General features: G+C 40.8%; 2 protein-coding genes across 2 annotated transcripts in view; one reads left to right on the top strand and one right to left on the bottom strand.

Moving 5' to 3' along the window:
* The window catches only part of LOC147798986 (MAM and LDL-receptor class A domain-containing protein 1-like), a 32,115-nt gene extending 24,730 nt beyond the window's left edge, over positions 1-7,385 (top strand). The window contains exons 19-22 of the mRNA XM_022247276.2: positions 1,161-1,386; positions 2,441-2,700; positions 3,460-3,547; positions 4,744-7,385. Coding sequence (XP_022102968.2) covers positions 1,161-1,386; positions 2,441-2,700; positions 3,460-3,547; positions 4,744-5,015 — 846 coding nt within the window. The 3' untranslated portion in view covers positions 5,016-7,385. The remainder of the gene's footprint in view (positions 1-1,160; positions 1,387-2,440; positions 2,701-3,459; positions 3,548-4,743) is intronic.
* On the bottom strand, positions 6,258-19,499 carry ring1 (ring finger protein 1). Its single transcript, XM_022247282.2, has 10 exons — positions 19,377-19,499; positions 17,621-17,651; positions 16,757-16,952; positions 15,900-16,023; positions 14,013-14,114; positions 12,705-12,881; positions 11,086-11,233; positions 9,750-9,788; positions 8,996-9,069; positions 6,258-7,817 (listed from the first exon to the last, which is right to left on the bottom strand). Exons 1-10 carry the CDS (start codon positions 19,398-19,400, stop codon positions 7,719-7,721), a joined length of 1,014 nt encoding a protein of 337 aa, XP_022102974.1. The 5' UTR covers positions 19,401-19,499; the 3' UTR covers positions 6,258-7,718.
* Positions 19,500-19,679: the final 180 nt, after the last annotated feature.

Raw genomic sequence — 19,679 nt, 5'->3', positions numbered from 1 at the left:
GCAACATTAAGGATGTTTTATACATTCTGGCAAATTCTGTGTGCAGCACCGGGCAGTGAAAACTTTGCCTGTAATAATATAAGGAGGGGGCAGAATTCTGACAATGAAGTTGCTGTATATTGATCCTGCATTCACGCACCCAATGTATTTGGCAAGGTCAGTGCCATCTACGTCCGCGAGAGAATATAGTCCGACTCTAACTTCGTGATCAGTGACGTATGAGATTCATTGAGGATTTGTGAACGATTTAAGTCAGAATGTGAACACAGGCAATTAAGCATCACTTTTTCATATACTTCAGTTTCATTTTATGATGTATCGCGTGAAAGACCTTCTATGGCACAGTGTTATTCGTGCACTTGCAAGGCGGCTTTCACGCAAGCGTACTGAGTAAGTTGTGGCCCACACAAATGACTCCACAACTCAAAGATTTAACGTAACTCGGGCGTTTGAGCATCGATTCGACCGATCGAAAGGGGAAAATGTGGTTTGATAACTGGAATGCTACACTAGTTTTGAGCATAGTATGAAACTGGGCACGTGTTGAGAAAACTATGGGCAAAGCCCACTCGCCACCTGGTCAAGCCAAGGTCGAGCCCCATCTGCAGTTTTGCGTCAAGCTTGTAATAAAATCCCCAGAGGGCCATAACAGTAGCTGATAAGAGATCCTCGGAATCCTGGTTTGACCTGCCAGAAAGCCCTAGTTCAGGTTGCTGAACTTGGTTTTTCTGCTTAATGAGAATTCACAGCATGTTTACAAAATATTTTTGTAGTGGTATCTTGTTAATTTAAAGAGTAAGGTGTTTTCAGCCACAAACAAACCACACCTGGGGGAATGTGTCATGGGAAAAATGCCATCGACATTCTTACAATAAATAGTGGGTGATAAAATTATGTATAAGCTTAATACGATTATTTAGTTTGGTTTAAAAGGCGAGTAATTGCTTCAAGCAACTTAAAGTTTGTGATGTCATGCCAACAGACGATTGCTCTTTGACATTTAAGCTTATTTCATTCGGATTACAATAATCAGTATTGTGGTCAAACTTTCAAACCATTTTCCATAGATAAACATGTAGTGTAGAAGAGAATGGCATGCTTGAAGGTTGTGTCATGTGATCTCAACATCCAGTGTTGTACACAAATGTTCTTGGTGACAGATTGTGTTCGAAGGAGTGGTTGGTTATGGCGTAGAAGGTGACATGGCCATCGATGACATCAGCATTCGTTTGGAACCCTGCATGGGCTTTGCCAAGGAGGCATCGACCAATTTTGAAATGCCAGGCGATCTGAACGGATTTCACCAGTACTGGGAAAACGACACTTATTGGTTGTGGTTTGATCAGTATAACAGAGACTCAACACTCCCAGATGAACTGTTGGCAGGTAGGTGCTAGGACATCGGCATTAATGGAGATGGTGTCAGTCCATGTGATTGTCATGACAATCACAGTGACTTAGTACTGGCTGAGATATAATCAATGACCACAGCTACAATGATGCTGACAGTATTATGACAATAAAGAAAAAATGACAGTGACAAGGACAATGACATTAACCACTCCCTACCGGGCAACCCGTTTTCGAGTACATAGGCTTTATTTGCAGAGCCGGGAGCCCCAAACTGGGACAAAAGAGTTGGGCCTTATAACAAAAGACCGCGCTCAGCACAAAAGACTGAGCTGCTGGGCATTACCGACATTTTTTTGCTCTCAATAGTGGAGATAATCCAGCCTTGTTTTCAAACAGTATACCACGGTTTGAGGCATTTCGAGCGAGCGGATTACCACCGGGGACAAAAGAATCTTACGTAACACCGCACAATCTGGGCTCTTTTTCCAAGGCTGCAGGCCAGGCTGAAATATTCAGGAGTCAATGAATTTTACCTGTCAGCTTTAGAATAGTGCCCAAAGAGTCCTTCGTTTTGGTATAAACGGCCATTCAATGAATGATGAATTTTTGAAGAATTTTGAAAACGGAAAATCTTGAAAATGAGCCAGCATCTTGTCTAGCTCAAGAAAAATCCACCCAGCAGCAAGTGGTTAAAGAAGATAGCAATTACGACACCCAGGTATATCATGATGTAATGAAGCCTGGCAGTAGTAATAAAATCACAAATGATTGGCAGTGCCAGAGAGCTTGGGTACCAATTACCAAAGCAAATAAAATACTCCCAGAATTAAAAATGATTCTATTTTTATGAAAAGCAAGGTATAGTGTCCTATTAAAGAGTTTGTACAACAGGAGTCAAACACACATTGTGAGTTCTGTCTCGGTAAGGGGGCGATTATTTCTCTGGATTTTTCCAGATTCAAGATATTTGCACAAAAGCCAAGAGCAAGTTCCACAGCATTGTCACCGTTGCTATCCCTTCTGATTGGATGTTTGTGGATGTCTTTTCATTTCCAATACGTGTATCTCACCCCCTCGAACTACGTAGGTGACGGCTCCTTCATGTACATCGACGGCACTTTTTTCCAACCCAAAACCTGGGCTACCATGCTGACGCCGATCATGGCCGGTCACGCCATAGAGCACTGCCTGGACTATGACTACGCCATATACAAGGATGCCGAGCTTATGGTGTCTGTCTGGCAAAAGGGCGGTCTGAACTACGACTTGACGATTAAAAAATATGCAACGGCGTGGACCCATGAACGCATAACTCTGACCAAGGCCCAAGTTGGCGAAGACTTTATGGTGAGAAGGAAACCCTGCAGTTTAGTATACAAATAATAAATATTTATGAATACACTGGCCAGTTGGAACAGAATGCAGTCTGCCCCCGAATCAGTTTTTTTTCCATTTTGTGAAGATGAAACATACATTATTTGTTATATGCAAAGCCTGAATACACTTGTCAATGATATCTTGCATATTGCTCTAAGCCTTAGACAACATACATAATTTGGTTCTTACTTTGCGAACCAAAAGCATCTTTTACGAGTTCTCAAATTGTTTCTCCTCTTAAAACATGGGATATTGTTTCACATTTATTAGTATGACTCCTGGAAGTGAGTCGTGGAATATTCATGTTCAATTAAACAGAGACTTTCAAATGATCATAATTGGATTGTACAATGATTTTAGTGGGCATTATGGAAGACCTCCCCATCAGAGGGCGGGGAGTAGATCAGGTGTTGTATTAAAACAAGTACTGGATTTTGGGAATTCCTTTCGAAATCATGGTGCAAAATGTAGACAAAAAAGTCCTGTCATTAACATTAGAAATTCTGATTTGAATCTTTGATAGCGTTTTGCTATCTGAAAGCTGAACTTGGTAGAGTTTTGGGGGTAAAATCTGATTTTTCTGTGTTGCACCATACCTTAGCATTTTTTCCAGATAGAGAATACTATTTCACTCAAGAGGTATTTTGCATGAGAATTACTCCAATTTCACAGATTCTTGCTTGTCTTGATGATACTCCAGTCTTTTTTTATATCATATTTGGTTGGCAGCTTTTCTTCACTGGTAAACTTGGTTCTGAAGGCACCGGTTACGTCGCCATAGATAATCTGGTGGTTCGGGAAAACAGCTGTAGTGAACGTAAGTTAAAAAACAAACTTTTGTGATACTCCTTACAATTTGAGTAGTTAATCATTCTTTATATAGATGAATTTTCCAGATGAAAGAAATGAACCAGAGACCTTCTGAATCTGAGTTTGATATCATAAAGTTATGCTTGCTGATTAAGATAAGATAAACTTTATTAAAATCAAAAACTGGAAAATTACATTGCTGTCGTCGCACATTTAAGCAAACAATTTCACATAAACGTAAACAAAAATAAATCACTAAATTTCCAACCCAGTTTAAAAGAACGCCCAAAAAATGATTAGGTGCTTGCGACAATGAATGACTGTCTCACTGATTACAGTTTGTGCTGCTAAGCTATCATGCAAACATCCATTCAAGCAGCTGGCTTCTTGCAAGTTCATCCTCTCTTTCAGCTCAACCATCTGTCATCGCAGATCAATCTGATGGACAAAAGCCTCCCGTCAGTTTTAATGAAGCATTGTGGTTCATCCATTTCAGCATTAATCACTTAAAATCGCTGCCAAGTTTTTCACAAGTGGACTTGAATCCAGTAGAGGGACCCACTAACTTGAGGCAAGCCACTGTGGTACACCAACTTCTGAGGATGAAGATGTCTCTCATGAGAGGCCAACCGTGCCAACTCTGTTCTCTGTAGGCTGTGCTTGTTTTCCAGAAAAACAAGGCATCAGAAAGTAATTGCGAGCCCAGCTGTGCAATCGGGGGTCAATAAATTCATAGCCGAGTTAAAAATTGGAACCTATTTGTGACCCAACCTAACAACATGGGTGACAAGTCACCAGAGCCGCTATGAAGTTCACAGCCTCTAGAGGAATCTTGCCCAATAACCCAACAGGAACTGGCAACCTTTTTCACCCACATAATGTCCATTTTTCATCAGGTTGCCAAACTAAATAATGTGTCAAATCCTCGGCAGCAGATCAACTTTCTTAAACCAAGAGAATAAAGGAAAATCAAAGGCTGCAGGAACAAATGGCTACAAGACCTTTGCAGCAAAGTTGAACCTGCCATTCAAGCAGCCAAATCATAGGAAGTCTTTACAACAATCAAAAAGATCACAGACTCACTAACTCGAATGTAATCACAGTTTACTAACCGTCATACAGTAAAAATCAAAATTATTTGACAATGGTTCTGGAAACCCAGCCGGTCACAGTCATGGAGTAATTCATTCTTTTGGTTTGTAGTTGCAGAGCCAGGGGAGCCCGGAGCCCAAGCCTCTTCGGGTTCCGTTGCTACCGCCACCGTGCTGGGAATTCTTCTGGGTGTAGCCCTGGCAGTTATCATCATCGGTGTCCTGTACTTCGTCCGTCGTCAGAGGATGATGCCCAAGGATATTCCTGCAGTGCGGTACACCAACGAGACTGACACCAATGAAAACAAAGAGATCTCACTGGCTAAAGACCTCAGCATTGCCAACCCCAGCTATGAAAATGCAACACTCCAGAGCCATGCTTAGTGGAAAGCCTCGAAGATCAAGAAATTTGAATGTGGTACATGTAGATACCAATTCAATACATCAAGTCTTCTTGACTGCCCTGGCCTCCACCTTGGTTGTCCCGACTCTGACCTTGTTAGCTGTCAGACGGCAATTGTGAAGACTCACAGATAAATTACTCTCAAACCAATTTTCCAATCAATATCCAAATAGTATCACTGGCATTTGAATTATCAAATGTCCACACTGTATACATTATTTTGTCAATTTTTAGTTCATTTCAAAACCTATGAAATTGTTAACCTTCTATTGCTGCTATTCAGTATATTGATCAAAGTTCAATTTTACTTAAAGATTGTGGGAGACCAATAGCAGAATGACACTGTAAAAACAGCATTTTAGTTCCCAACTTGAAGGAATTCCCATCTTGAAGGAATTCCCATCATGCATTGCGCATCGGGCATAGATTTAATGCCTGTTCAATATTGGCACAAACTGAACATTACTGCGATCTTTTGAAGATCAAATATTCAGCCTGCAGATTTGCAAGCTGAATACATTTCAAGTCACACAAATTTTGCTGCAAATGTTGAACAGTGAATTTCCTTGAGTTTTGCATTCACCTGAACATTTCAGAGTTACTTACGAGAGGAGAGTTGCCCTTCAATTTGTGTATTACTACAATACTGAATCCTGTGTTGATATTTTGAAATTTCTGCAGTGACTGTTTAATCCAAGTGTACAGATTGGAGTTTTTGTTGCTTTCAAACAAATTTTAAACATGTATCAGATTTTTTATAGGACTTCTTATAGAGTATTGCACATAAAGCTATGTATCTCGTAACTGTGCCTCACCTGTATTCCTCTTGAAGCTACAGCATATACACTGTGCTTCGAATGAAGTTGTACATGTATACATGGCCATTTCATGAAACAAATTATATAGGGAAACTGACTAGGTGCTTACAAATGATGATGAAGGTCATCAAAGAAATTGAGTGGAGCAGGATTTGAACCTGCAGCCTGCGGAATATCGTACCATACCAGTGTTCAAATCCCACTCCAGTCAATTTCTTTATTTTTATCATCATTCCCATTTCATTTAGACTTTGTGTTCTTTTGGGTTGTAATACTTAGCTGCTTAATCTGTAACATGAAGATATAATTGAATATCTGAATTCAGTTTTGAAATCGAGTGTAAATTGGACATGGGAAGATAAAAAAAAACTGCAAAGAGAGAAGTAAGAAGACCATTCAGGCAGATTGGAATGCACGCAACATTTAATATGCTAAAGTTAAATACCACGTGTGATATGTACATGAACGCACAGTCGTCACTTTGGTGACAAAGACAACCAATTCTAACGCTTTGAAAACTACCCTAGAGATCCAGTAAAAATGTGAAGTAGCCTCAGCTGAGGGTATGATCCAGCAATGAGTGTGGTTCTAACCATTGGTCAATACCATCCCTTTCTGGCCAAGGCAAGTTACTCTTTTTTTTTGCAAACACCTTCATCGTTCCTATTGCTACTCTCCCCACATCCAGTCTCTGCCATCTTGTTCAATTATTTACCCATCACTGGTTCACTCTATACTTTGTTACGAAGAAAGCTACTGCATGATAACCAGCAGGGCAACCGTGCCCCAGGGCCTGGTTCTAAAACAGTTGCCCCGGTGGTCCAACCATCCCTCATTTCAGTGACAGGAGTGGAGTTGTTGCTTAAACTTGCCCTGAAAATAGGTCGATGGGTACCAGTTAAAACGATCCTGACCATCAAATTTAATGCCTATAACCATAACGCTTCGCCAATTTCAATGCCATTGCTAAATGATTTTCAAAGTTTGCCCATTTGTAATAGTTAATAATAGTTAAATTCCTTTAACAAGTAGTGTTTTCCAAAGTGTGATTTTTCACTACAAGCTTGAAACGTAAGTACATATATTTCATGTTTCTATGATGTTTAAAGTTTTAGAAGTAATTTTCAAATGTGACAGCTAGTCCTCCAAATATACTTTAAGTGTCTGTGAATAAGTAACTGAAATTATATGACTGTAATTATACACAGTTGGCAAATGAAATAACATATGCAGAACTATATTGATTCAAGACGGTTTAAAACAGCTGATGTAGATAACATAACCTGGGCATGAAGAGTATACGATTACCAACACGCTTAAAAATGATGACAAAGACAAACATGCATTGGGTCTTTTTTCTTTTAAAAATCATACAATTAGTCACAAGTATCAGGTTTACGTTGAAGCAGTCCTATAGCAAAGCATTGGGGAATCAAGCATTTTAAATGCAGGTGGAAAACAATTTAGCACGTATAATCAGGTAATAAAGATTACAGAGTGGAAATAAAGCCAATGGAACCTCCAAATTAACAAGTTCTGCCATTATGATTGACTGAAGTCATGAAGTAAATTCAATGTAAATCTAATACTGGTTCATAACAAATACAAATGCAACTCCTTAAGCTCCACGGACATATTTTTGCAATCCATTTTTTTTCCTTCAATTTAAAAAGTCAAAATCAAAGGAGGTAATTTCTGTTCACCATGATCTGTATTTCTGGTCACATGAAGTTTCGAGTTGGTTTCCACTTTGTTATCGGTGAGGTGTAAATATGGCGCAGAGTTCAGGACAAGACCAGATCAAAAGAGAGATTACTCTAACCCTCCACATAAAGAAAGTATATACAATGAACGTCCTTGCTACACTCAGTGGCTGCCTCGGACGCTGTAGTACATCTCTAATGGTCTGGACACTCGCCAGTATTTGTCCTGGACCTGCTCCAAGGTCATTGACCCTGACAGTATCTGAGAAAAGAACAATTCAAGAAATACTTATAGGTGCAGGCTTGATATGGGAAGTCAATGGATTATGAGCTAATGGGGCCCAAGTGGGAATTGGGATTGAGAAAAAAAAATCAAGAAATACTTTGAAGGTACAGGCTTGATATAGGAAGTCATTGGATTATGAGCAAATGGGGCCCAAGTGGGAATTGGGATTGAGAAAAAAAAATCAAGGAATACTTTGAAGGTACAGGCTTGATATAGGAAGTCATTGGATTATGAGCAAATGGGGCCCAAATGGGATTGGGATTGAAAAAAAAAAATCAAGGAATACATTGAAGGTGCAGGCTTGATATAGGAAGTCATTGGATTATGAGCAAATGGGGCCCAAGTGGGATTGGGATTGAGAAAAAAAAAATCAAGGAATACTTTGAAGGTGCAGGCTTGATATAGGAAGTCCTTGGATTATGAGCAAATGGGGCCCAAGTAAGAATTGGGATAGTATGCAGTGAGAGCAATTTGTGCTGTGCAGAATACTAACAAAAGGATATTGCCTCACTTCATTTAATATGGATATATGCACAGCTGAGGGATAGTTGACAGTTGTCCAGTTTCTCACAAAATCATATACACGTATGAACAAGATCGCCCAGAAGCCTCAACGAGTTTTTCTGGACAGACACATCAACACTCAGCAGGGTGATTCAAAACGGCCCTTGGAATGTCCAACCCTCTTGATTATGAAAAGGCCTCATTCAAATTGCCCCCCTTAGTACTGCAAGGTACAGCCTTGACCTCTGTCAGCCCTTCTCTTTGGACAGGCAATTTTTATTGCTCCGCCGAGAGGCGTGCATGCATGAAATTAGGGAAAGTACTGGAGGCATGTTTGTCACCAGGCAGGGGAAAGCCTTCATTGGTGAACGGTTTTTTTGACCGGTGGAGTGTTATCAGAGTTTTTCTGTCCTCTTGTAAAAAAAACCATGGGAATTGATTTAGAAATGTACCGAAAAGCAAATTATGATTTTCGTAACGCTATCTGAAAACTTTTTCCTTAAATATGCAAGTTTTACAATGTTACAGAAATCCAAAAACTATACCGGTCCAACACATCTCACTAATGAGACAATTTTATGCTTTCTATTAAGGCACTTGAGCTTAGCCAACAGAGGTCATGACATTATTTGTAACAGTAAATTACTCACTGTATATTGTGATGGTGTGGAACTAATACTGATGTCAAACTCCAAGGGTCTGGGAACATCTCGCTGACTGCTTTCTGCACACAGTAAAGAATAATTTTTAAATGACTCCAGTTTCTATGATTCAGGGGTTTCCATGATCTTTCCAGACTCTTCAAGAGCCATTTCTGTGCAGGGAACCAATGGCTCATTCCTTGTACTTCAAAACTCTAGGGGCACGGATCTATCTTCCAAAATCCTGTAAATTCCCCCATAACCTCTTGGTAGATATTTTAAGAATCTGGGAAAGTTAGGTGTAAAAAGCAATTACTCAACTAGATCTTTGGGATTTAAAACAAGAACTCTGTATTATCAAGAAAGGAAGATTACCAATACAAAGACCTGGGATCTGATAATATAGCTGGTTGAAGCCTTTTACTCTGGGCATTTCAGAATTCCCAAAGGTGATTAACAATAAATATGAAACCAAAAGTGAAACAAGGTACCCACCATTTTTCAGACCTGCCAACCGCGTACTAATTCCTGAGGTCAGGCATCACCACATAATAGATTAGAATTTTAAATGAATTGAGGACTCATTTAAATCCCTTTTAATCTACTGTGTGGTAATGCCTGACCTCAGGAAGGAGTACGACAGGTTTGTAGGTCTGATTTTCAGTCAAGAATATGCAATGGTGTCTGAGTACTAGCCTCAGCCCTAACTTCACGAGTTTGTTGTTTGCTTTGAATTTTTTGGGGGTGTCTTTTGCTCAGATACCTGGGGATGAGTCTCTTGTGGACCGCTGATCACTTGGACCTGAAATGCAGACATATAGCAAGTAGCATCATTATTTTCACAACCAAAAGCTTAGGGTGGCATGTAAACATGTACTAACCGGGTCACCTGCGTTCTTGCCAAGCCCGAGGGAACGGGGGGGCGCTGTGGGTGCTAAGCACCCCTAACCTTTTTGGACCAGGGTGCTGGTGTACAAAATCGCACCCCCAACTTTGACCATGTTAAGCCACGGACATAATCAAACTCACCAATGTCAGAGATCCATCAAAAAAGCCTAGATATTTATGATGTTACAACCTCAACCCCCCCTTAAGGAAAATGTGTTGCCGCAGGCATGTTTCTTGCTGCATGAACTTTGGGGGAAAAGCCTACTTCCTTGATGTAAAAGCAGTGTACGGTCAGGCACTAAGCGACCATGCCGAGGATTTAACCTCATGCTCATGCAGGGAATAGTCAATGAGGTGAGGAAATAAAGTAGGCTGAGGATGAGGTGCACGGATGGTTTGAAACAAGGCTGAGGGATGAATCTGCGAATATCAAACAGAATCAGTGGCAAATCATGGATAGGCTGTCTTAACCACTTCCTGCCAGGTGGAATTTGCACATGCGGGAAGAGTTTCCGGGCAATTTTCAAATTTTTCTATTTTCAAACTTCTTCAAACATTCACAACTTCATTTACTAGACACTTACACCCACACAAATGACTGTCTGGTGGCTACTCTTATCTGACTGGCAACCTCCACTGAAGCCAGGCCTGCCGCCCAGCAAAGAGAGCCCACAATGGTGTGGTGTTGCCTAATTTCCTTTGTTCCCGAAATTGGCCCAGTGCGTTTTTGAATGGCAATGGTGTCTTTTCAAATGTGGCCAGATTAGCGTGCAGCGGTACTGCATCGCTCATCGCTGGGGTACTGGAGCACTTTTGTCCCCGCTTATAATCTGCGGGCGCTGAATGCTGCAAACAGTGGTATACTGTTTCGAAACAATGACGGATTACCTCCACTAATGCCAGAACTGTGTGCTGAAAAATGTTGGCAATTTCCAGCAGCTCGGTCATTTGTTCCGAGTATAGTCTTTTGTTACAAGGCCAAGCTCCTTTGTCCGATTTTGGGCACCCCGGCTATGCGTACAAACCCAAGGTTTTCGGTACCGGCACCGAGGGGTTAAAAAACATACCGAGTCAAAAAAGTCATCCTGAGTTACCTCCTACACACAGAGTCGTCATCAATACTTGGATCACATCACACTGAGGGAAAGGAGTTACAAATGTTTAATCTAAAACCAAAAACAATACACCAAGAAAAACACAAGACTGTATACCTCCTCCATCCAGACCAACACGCAAAGAGAGGTACTGGCTGAGGTGGTCGATTGTTGCTACAGCTGATGTCTTCAGGTAACGCTTGGAGTCTGGTCTCAGGGCTGGATGTTCATGCATGGGGTGGGGCTTGAAAACCAGCTCAATCTCCTGCAAACCAAAACAAGGACATGCAAACTTTAAAGATTTGATTCATTCTGACAGTCGTCAGTCCCCCACTTTTCTGAATATTTCTGATTAGAGCATTCTTTTTTCGACACACCTTGGATTAGACCTTTCTACTTTGACAGTGTGGCACTGAGGTCAATAATTCAGGTATTGCATGATGTGAAATAAGGTTAGGATGACACAGTCTTGCATGCCATGTGGACAAACTTTAAAGCCTTGTTTCCGTATCCACGTAAAGAAATGCAGACAGCATCACCAAAATCATGTGGAAACGATCTGTTGCCATTGATGCAAACACAGACGCACAGAGTTGGCATAGCTGAATCAAGTTCAACTTTGCTGACTTTCTGCACAGTCGAAAAAGTAGGTCCGTATGAATAAGAACACTGGCAAAACTGTACAATATCGTCTCGCTTGCTTAAGTATCATGTATTTGGCCAATTTTCTCCACACAACAGAGAAATTAATCCCAACGAAGCAGCTGACCATAAATGAAATGAATCAAAGTGAAGTACCAGTTTTGGTTCAAAGCATTTTATCCGAATATTTTCAGTGTTTAGGAGGCTTGCTTTTTGTTTGTGTTTTTTGTCGAATGACATCACGTACCGTCTTTTCAGCAACTCTCTTTATTGTAACATCTTACGTGCTGCTGGTGGTCATTATAACCATATGGAAATTAGGCCTACGTATATCTCATGTTTTAAAGTCACTTCGCCCACTTACATGTACCATTTCACCCACAACCACTTCGCCCATTTACCACTTGGCCCACGTGCCACGTGGCCCACACAATATTTCAGTGTGCACTGAGACCTAGTAAAAAATGGAAAATACCTAGATGCATGACGATGATTCTAATTCTAAGAACCAAGTCACTGAAATATTTCTGAAGGTTTTGATCATTTGAGTCAAATTTGAGTAGTCAAATTTCTGAATGTACTTTATGTTATTGCAGAAGTGGTACAGCAGCTATTCCACGATGTTCTCGCTACATGCGTCGGCGCCACGCCCACTTTTAGCTTTGTGTCAGTCTAAATCAAAGAAAACCTCAACAGTTTCTAAATCTACCCTATCCTAATATTGCTACCTGTATTTGACACTTTTATCATCCCTGACATTCAAGTTGGGTTCAGGAGGGTTGACTAGTGGTTTGAATGTGTCCCACTCCTCTACTCTTTCCAGTTTTGACAAAGGCCGTGGGCGAAGTGGCAAATGAGCAAAGTGGCAAATAGGTAAAGTGGCAAATGGGCGAAGTGGCAAATGAGCAAAGTGGCAAATAGGTAAAGTGGCAAATGGGCAAAGTGGCAAATGAGCAAAGTGGCAAATAGGTAAAGTGGCAAATGGGCGAAGTGGCAAATGGGCAAGGTGGTTGTGGGCAAAGTGAGTGAATGGGGTATGTGACCAACACCGCATCTCACAGGTCACCATAACTGCAATCTGCATCAACACGTACCTGTTCCATTGCCTCTGTGCTGGATTCATCCGAGGTACGTAACCGTTTGCAGGTGTCTACATCACCTGGTTCAGGCTCAGCTTCTGGGTCCATGTCCACACTGCCCACGTCCCCACCACTGCTGCCGCCCACAGCGTCTCCGGGCTCCGGGTCCTCACACACCTGATTGTGTTTCCTCTGAAATGGATCAACGGTTAATCAGTGAGGATCAACGGTTTAACCAAATCTAATTCAAACGGTGTCCTACATGGAACTCAAAATGGCAGCTTTTCATGTTTGTTAATTAACTTTAACAGTCTTTGTTTTATTCAACCCTTGGAGGATTGGGGACAGTGAGGGTTCAAAATGATTAAGTTTTGGTCAAGTTCACTCCTTCTAATAAATAATATTACAGTTTCTGTTACCAAATTTCAATGGAAAAATACATGTATGTATACGTAGTGGACATTTTCTCTGCCTTTGTGTAGACATTTGGACACAGGCGCTATTAATTAATTCATAAATACCTGCAACAGTTTCCCTATTCAACAATGCGCAACATGACAGCGTATCAACATTTGATAATGCCCGCTGAGATTTGATAATGTCCGCTGCATAAAAAATGCTATCACACTGGGATACAACACTGTTTAAACCATCCCTGTTGGTCAAGATTCTGCATGCAATGCTGCACGCTGAAAGCGCCACATGTGCACCAAGTCCATATATAGAGAGATTCTTCTGGACGAATCGCACAAGGAATATACCATAAATTAGAGAGGGGTGTTTGGAAAAACTAAAGTAAAATTCAACACCAAAATTGTTCGAAATCTATGATATGTTGAGTTCTTGTTTTGACTCTCTGACTTAAAAATGGTATTTCGGTAATTCCAGAAATTAGGGGTCCAAAAAGGTGACATTTTTGTGTCCCTGTTACATCTGACCTGTTATTTGACATGGAATCATGACTCAAATTGATTTACAACTAGTACTATTTGTTTGGCAGGCAATTTGCATTAATTCATCACTTTTGGAAATTAAAAGATGTGTTCTGAACTTACAAAATCAAATGTCAGATGTGACAGGGACACAAAAAAAGGACCCCTAATTTCTAGGATTACCCATTTATGAATGGAAAAAATTTAAGAGTGGCCAAGCACACATTTATTCCCTTAATAATATTTGTCATTGCTAGCAGTGGACTTTAATTTCTTAATCTTGGAAGGCCTGCCCACTGTGTAAATAATGCGTGTGGCGCTGCTTTCTTTGCCAAAGACAATGGTTGATGTATGTCTGGCCGCATGGGTTAGTGAGTTCTCCCATACTCACCACACGCTGTGCTCTGTTCATGGCTTGCATCTTGAGGCCTTCCTCGATGCTATTGCTTAAAGCAGTGGTGTGGTGACCAGTCAACTTGGCCAAAACCCGCTCCTGATGGCACAAACGAACAATTCAAAGGCTTGGTCAAATGTGAACATTAGCGGTTTGCTCTGCGAACATCTTTTTAAATCCTCCAAGTTATTACAACTACAGCAGTAGCCACAGCCACATCTTTTGCAAATGTACAGAAATGTCACATTAGCATTCAAACATACATGTAGCAATAGCCACTGGACTTCACATTCTTAAAATCAACTGAAATCAAATTCAATCAAATTTTGAACAACCAGATCTTCAATTACATAAAATTTAGCAGATGTACACATTAAGGATAAATATTTGAAATTACAAACCAGTCAAGTAATGCAAGTCATGAAATAAAAGTTCTTGGTTACTAGTGACCTTCTCCAAATCTTACAAATCATGGCTATAATTCTAGTCCCAAGTGTTCACTTGAACAGCAAATTGAAGGCTGCATTGAAATCTTTCTGACAAATGTTAAACAGGATCGAAATGAGCGAAACGCCTCCAACAGTAAACTCTCTATAACTCAAACCTCAGGTGAATGGATAAAAAATTTGAGTTATGCGGATTTCGAGCTAACGAAAGTTCCCGAGACTCGTCTACACATACATGCAGAGTACAAAAGTAACCCTACTTGCCCCCGTGGTGGCTATTGGAGATGTTATGGTAGTTTTATATCCAAGAATAAATTTCTTCTAAAAATCATTATTAATTTGCTGATATTTCATGTTTTTCTCATGTAAAATTCTCTTTTCTACTGAAAAGTTAAACATAAACCACCAAAACTGTGTACTTTTTGTGACAATTCTTCCGTTTGGCATACACCACGGTGCAAAGCACACAGCCCTGTGCTTGCTCACGTGGCCGAAGAGGGCCGGGCCCAGGGTTTCCTGTTTGGCTACATGATCCTTCCTTTTTAAACACTTGAGGGTGCACCATTTTACATTTCAAAATGTGAACGCATAAAAACCTCAATAAAGAATATTTGTGTATTTTTGTTTGTCTTTTCATTCCCTTACCTTTCCTACTTAAAAAACTCGAGTGAAATTTGGCGACACAAAACAGAATTTCCAGCACCGTGCATGTCAGTCAGCACGTGAGTAGCACGCGAGTGCTGCAATTTTGTAGGCAGTGGCAGCCAGGCCTTATTTGCGGCATGCACCAAGCTTCCTTTAGTGCGGTCACATGGCTACCTTAGAGAATCAATGACTGGAGTGCATGCGTGCCGGCTACATCTGGGCTGTAATGGCTATAAGGCTTGCTTGAAAGCTGGGATTTGTTGAGGTGCTGGTCATGACGAGTCCATTACAAAAGCACTGGCAGCAAGCACGCTCATGTCCTTATGCAAAAAGACGAAGTGCAGTTTGCAGAAATGACTCATAATTAAAGTCTCTGCGTTCTTTTCCCACTCATTGCCAGAAATTTGGCGGCGGTCTTTTTGGATCGGCTCTTAACCCCTTCACTCTGAGTGTGAGGATTTGTGCATAGCACACACACACTCTATTCATCATTCACCTGCGGTTTCAATGTGGGCCTGCTGCTGGACAGCGCTTTGCATACTGGGCATACCGCAGCCTAGCAGTTGCAGTCAAAAGAATCCCCGCATGAAGGGGTTAAAAAACTTTGAGTTAAGAGGATGTAGTGGTGTGGGGCATTTCGAGTTGTGGAAGTATTTTTGAACATAAAAGCCTGTTCTTTTGGCGGGAATGAAGAATGTCTTTGAGATAAGCAGAGTTTGAGTGAACTCACTTTGAGTTGTCAAGAGTTTACCGTATTTGTAGACAGACTGCCTTTGGTGAGTTGGTCACATACCTGATGAGCCTCGTACTCGTCTCGGCTGGGGTAGATCTTAGAAATCAAAGCATCAAAATTGGGATCTGGACGGAGTGACCGCTTGGACACCAGTTTCTTACGGCATGTTGGACACTCTTTGTTCCTGGAAATGCAACAATCTCCAAAACATCAACACAAAGATGCCTACTCAATTGAAATTGGCGTCCACTCCAAGTGCACCAGTGTTCTGGTGTTGTGACAAGATCAATCAGTATTGTTGGCTTTGGGAAAAATACCATGACCATACGATGATGTTACAGATCAGGCTGTGACAATTCACTTGTTTATCTCTAATTTTGCAGGCACCTAGGTAGCCAATATGTAACAAAACGGGTACCTGGTTCTAAATACACGTATGCCTGTAAATGCACAGGCCTAAATGCTAATGCCTAGTCTTAATCCTAAACATTTTCCACTCAGCAGTCAAGGGTGGATTCAGCACCAGGTTTTCTTGGGGGGATGGCCAACATTACTTTTTGGGCTAAAGAATTGAGTAATTTCTTTGTGCAATTGTTTATGACTTTTGTTCACTTTGGAAGGAAAATAAATCACCTTTCTCTTATTATAAAAAAAAAAAGAAGAAAAATGTGCTTCTTTTAGATACCCCCCTTTCCCCTGGAAACCAGCGGCACATTCTTCACACTACAACTCAGGAGAAGTGTGAAGTCCTGCATGGGATGGCTGGGCTAAATAGTACTTTCTTGAGTTCCTCGGTACTGACAAATCCTCCCAAATCTCCTGGTTGATTCCAAAGATCTGTGAAGACTGCACTCAAGTCCTCACACTCATCAAAACTACTCATTAATTTGAGCACAATAAGGCAGATTCTAACTCACCCACTCCGCAGGGCTGTGATGATACACTCTTGGCAGAACCGATGTAGACATTCCTTGGTTGTGTAGGTATTCTTCAGCATATCGAGGCATATTGGGCACATCAGCTCACTGTGGAGGCTACGAGGAGACACAGCTATCTCGGTGTCATCCGTGATGGCTTCTTGGGGAGTGCGGTGAAGCTCGTACAAACTGAGTTCTGATGACAGAGACAGTGCTAAACTAGGACAGCTGTACTAAGGAATGTAGGGTAACTCTTTGTTCCTAAACCCAAATGCTTTTCTGGGAGATGGAAGGATTCTGTAATGGGAATTTTAGTGAGGGAAAGGGGGTTCAGTATCTGGGGGACAGGTCTGATAAGTAAGATAATCTTCCTGGTGTTTATGATGCACAACAACTGTTATATTAAAATGTGCAATGCAAGGTTTTTCTTTTCCACAAACCATCCAAAATCCTAACCCTAACCCTCCTTAATCCTCCAAAATCCTTCAGGCAGTTTTGGAGGATTGAGGGTGAATGGCAAAAGTGCATGGCTTATTGCGAAGGATGCCATGCATGAAGGTCGTGGGCTAGACCTTGTGTTGCTTTTGCTAAGTCATGCATAAATTAGCCTGATATTTCTTTTGAATCAACCACACCGCTCAAGAACGCCATTCGCACTGCCTAAACATACATGTAACAACAGGAATTGCCGAAGGATTTGAAGGATTGAGGCAGCAGGCATACCTCCAAATAACATTTTCAAGAAAGTTTGGAGGATTTCGGAGGATTGAGGGAGAATCCAATTTTTTCAAGTTTAAGACGCTACAAAGTAGAAGTTGATTAAACAAAGAGAAGAACAGCTTGGCACTTTTTTGAGTCACTTACCCCATGTTTTGCTTGGTTGTGAATTGCTTGTCTGAAATTGAAATCAAGAAAACACTGTATTCATAGTTGTACAACTACAGAGAAATTGTTCTTGTATCAGAAGATTGTGTAAATTTCAGTGGTATATACAAAACGTAGTTGCAACACCAGTCTAAAATACAAATTGGTGGTAAGAGTTCCATATCCAGCTACCATGTACTCGCCACCAAACGTTTATAATACATTCAACCTCTCTCTGTATTTTCATTAAAGACAGGTTCATTCAACTTGAAAATGACTGAAATTGTCTGAGGAAAAGCTTGTATGGATCATTTTTAAAACTGTGGTATTTATGAAACTTGAAAATTGTGGTTGCTGCGTAAAGAACAGGTTACAAAAACCAATTCCCTATTAAATAACCATTTTATGTCAAAGCAATGTGACTGATCTGTAACAGATAATTACTAACACTGTATGTCAAAATGTATCATCAGGAGGCTGCGTTACCTACAATGTACCCTCACCCAAGCTCCTAACACTTGAAAAGGGATTGTAAATTTCGGGACCCCTTTTCTATACAGAAGGAAGAATTAGATTCAAGGTTTCAGACCAACTGAACTAGATGACAATGACATTTTTTCGCCAAAGTGCAGAGTTAATTTTGTAGAAAGAGGCCCGGGTTTGGATTTTTGAGGGAAATTATGGGGTAAAACAACGGCATCAACTCAGACCGTGCACGTATGCATCCACTGAAAAGAAACATGGGTATAATGTCAAGCACTGAAAAGTGTCATTAGAAAGCCAATCTCTGATTGGTCACGATGCGTGATGAGCTGATAGGGAAGTGAGGGTATTGAAGGAAACTGCCAGACCGTGCAAGCACACATCCAAATGGCAATAATTGTGAAACCTGCTTGGTAGTGTGTTTCGATAGCAGGGACTTGGCGGGGGTTGTACAATTTGTTAAACGGTCTATCGGTAAAATTTTATAGCACTGAGCTTTGATGTGAAATACAAAGTGTTTCCCCTACCTTGACAGATGAAAACCTGACAAAGATGACGCCTCATTTTTGGATCAGTGCGTACAAAATACAGACCTTTCTTTTTTTACAAACATTGTCGCCACTTTCTATGGACTGCTAAATGATGAAAACAATTTAATCTTTCAACCAAGTAGCACTGGTCACGTGTCTTTTGGCGATACATTTCAAATCATTGGTTATCTTCTAGATCAATCTTCAATAAATTGCCTCTGCAGGGCCTAAAGACTGTGACGTGAATGAAATGACTAGAGTGTAGGCCCTACTATATGAAAAAAATCACGGCTCATCGGGTTCTCCCCCAATCGGGTATACCCAGACTTACCCCAGGCTAAATAAAAAAGCCAGCCTAGGCCTATTACAAATCATTGGAATGGGAAAATACAATTTATGTGCAGCAGGCCTACCTGTTGTAACCTGTTAAGAAGTTAATTTGAGCTCAAATAATTAAATACGAGACCCTACGTTTTAAGGTTTGGTGGAGAGCCTACATGTATGTGTTTCCGACGTAGGCCTAGACAGTAACATGACTAACGTTAGGAGCCCGACATACGAACATGACGAACACGCACTCGGCGGAGTCGTACTCACACACCAATTAATCTGCGAAAGCTTTACCAGGTTTATAACACAAACATTACAGTAATTACAACCAAAATAAAATGGTTCTACATAACACAAAGGTGCATTCTTTTTATCCATCTTCTTTAGCTGCTCTGAAAAAAAATCAAGCGAACCTGATTTCCGTGTGTAACAGCCATCTTGCGAACAACGAGCGTGCCTTATTTCATTTCAGTGCAGTACCCATAATATACAGCCAGCAGGTCATGTTTTCATTTTATTTGTCCACGAGAACTTTCGATTTCTTCGAAAAAATAAAATCGATTCCCAATGGTTGCGTTCTATCGAGTGTCAGAGATGAGGCATATTATTTTATCGACACCCATATTACCTTCTATTTTAATTTATCGCTCAAGATAGAGTCGATTAATCCGCTCGGAATTCAACCTCGATCTGAAGTACACGTACATAAGGGGGTG

Source organism: Acanthaster planci, linkage group LG05 (genome assembly GCF_054643075.1).
Source record: "Acanthaster planci isolate LZ-2023a linkage group LG05, COTS_SCS, whole genome shotgun sequence".
In the NCBI taxonomy this organism is placed as follows: Eukaryota; Metazoa; Echinodermata; class Asteroidea; order Valvatida; family Acanthasteridae; genus Acanthaster; species Acanthaster planci.
The sequence above is the reverse complement of the archived record's forward strand: the minus strand, read 5'-3'. Positions and strand labels throughout refer to the sequence as shown.

What these genes read in the sequence shown, in the direction of transcription:
- ring1 (XM_022247282.2), bottom strand. Translation starts at nt 19,400, where the DNA reads ATGGCTGTTACACACGGAAATCAG. An exon ending in ATCACAGCCCTGCGGAGTGG is followed by an intron (nt 16,024 to 16,756) that starts GTGAGTTAGAAT and finishes TTGCATTTCCAG; the next exon opens with GAACAAAGAGTGTCCAACAT. An exon ending in CCACACCATCACAATATACA is followed by an intron (nt 7,818 to 8,995) that starts GTGAGTAATTTA and finishes TTCTTTTCTCAG; the next exon opens with ATACTGTCAGGGTCAATGAC.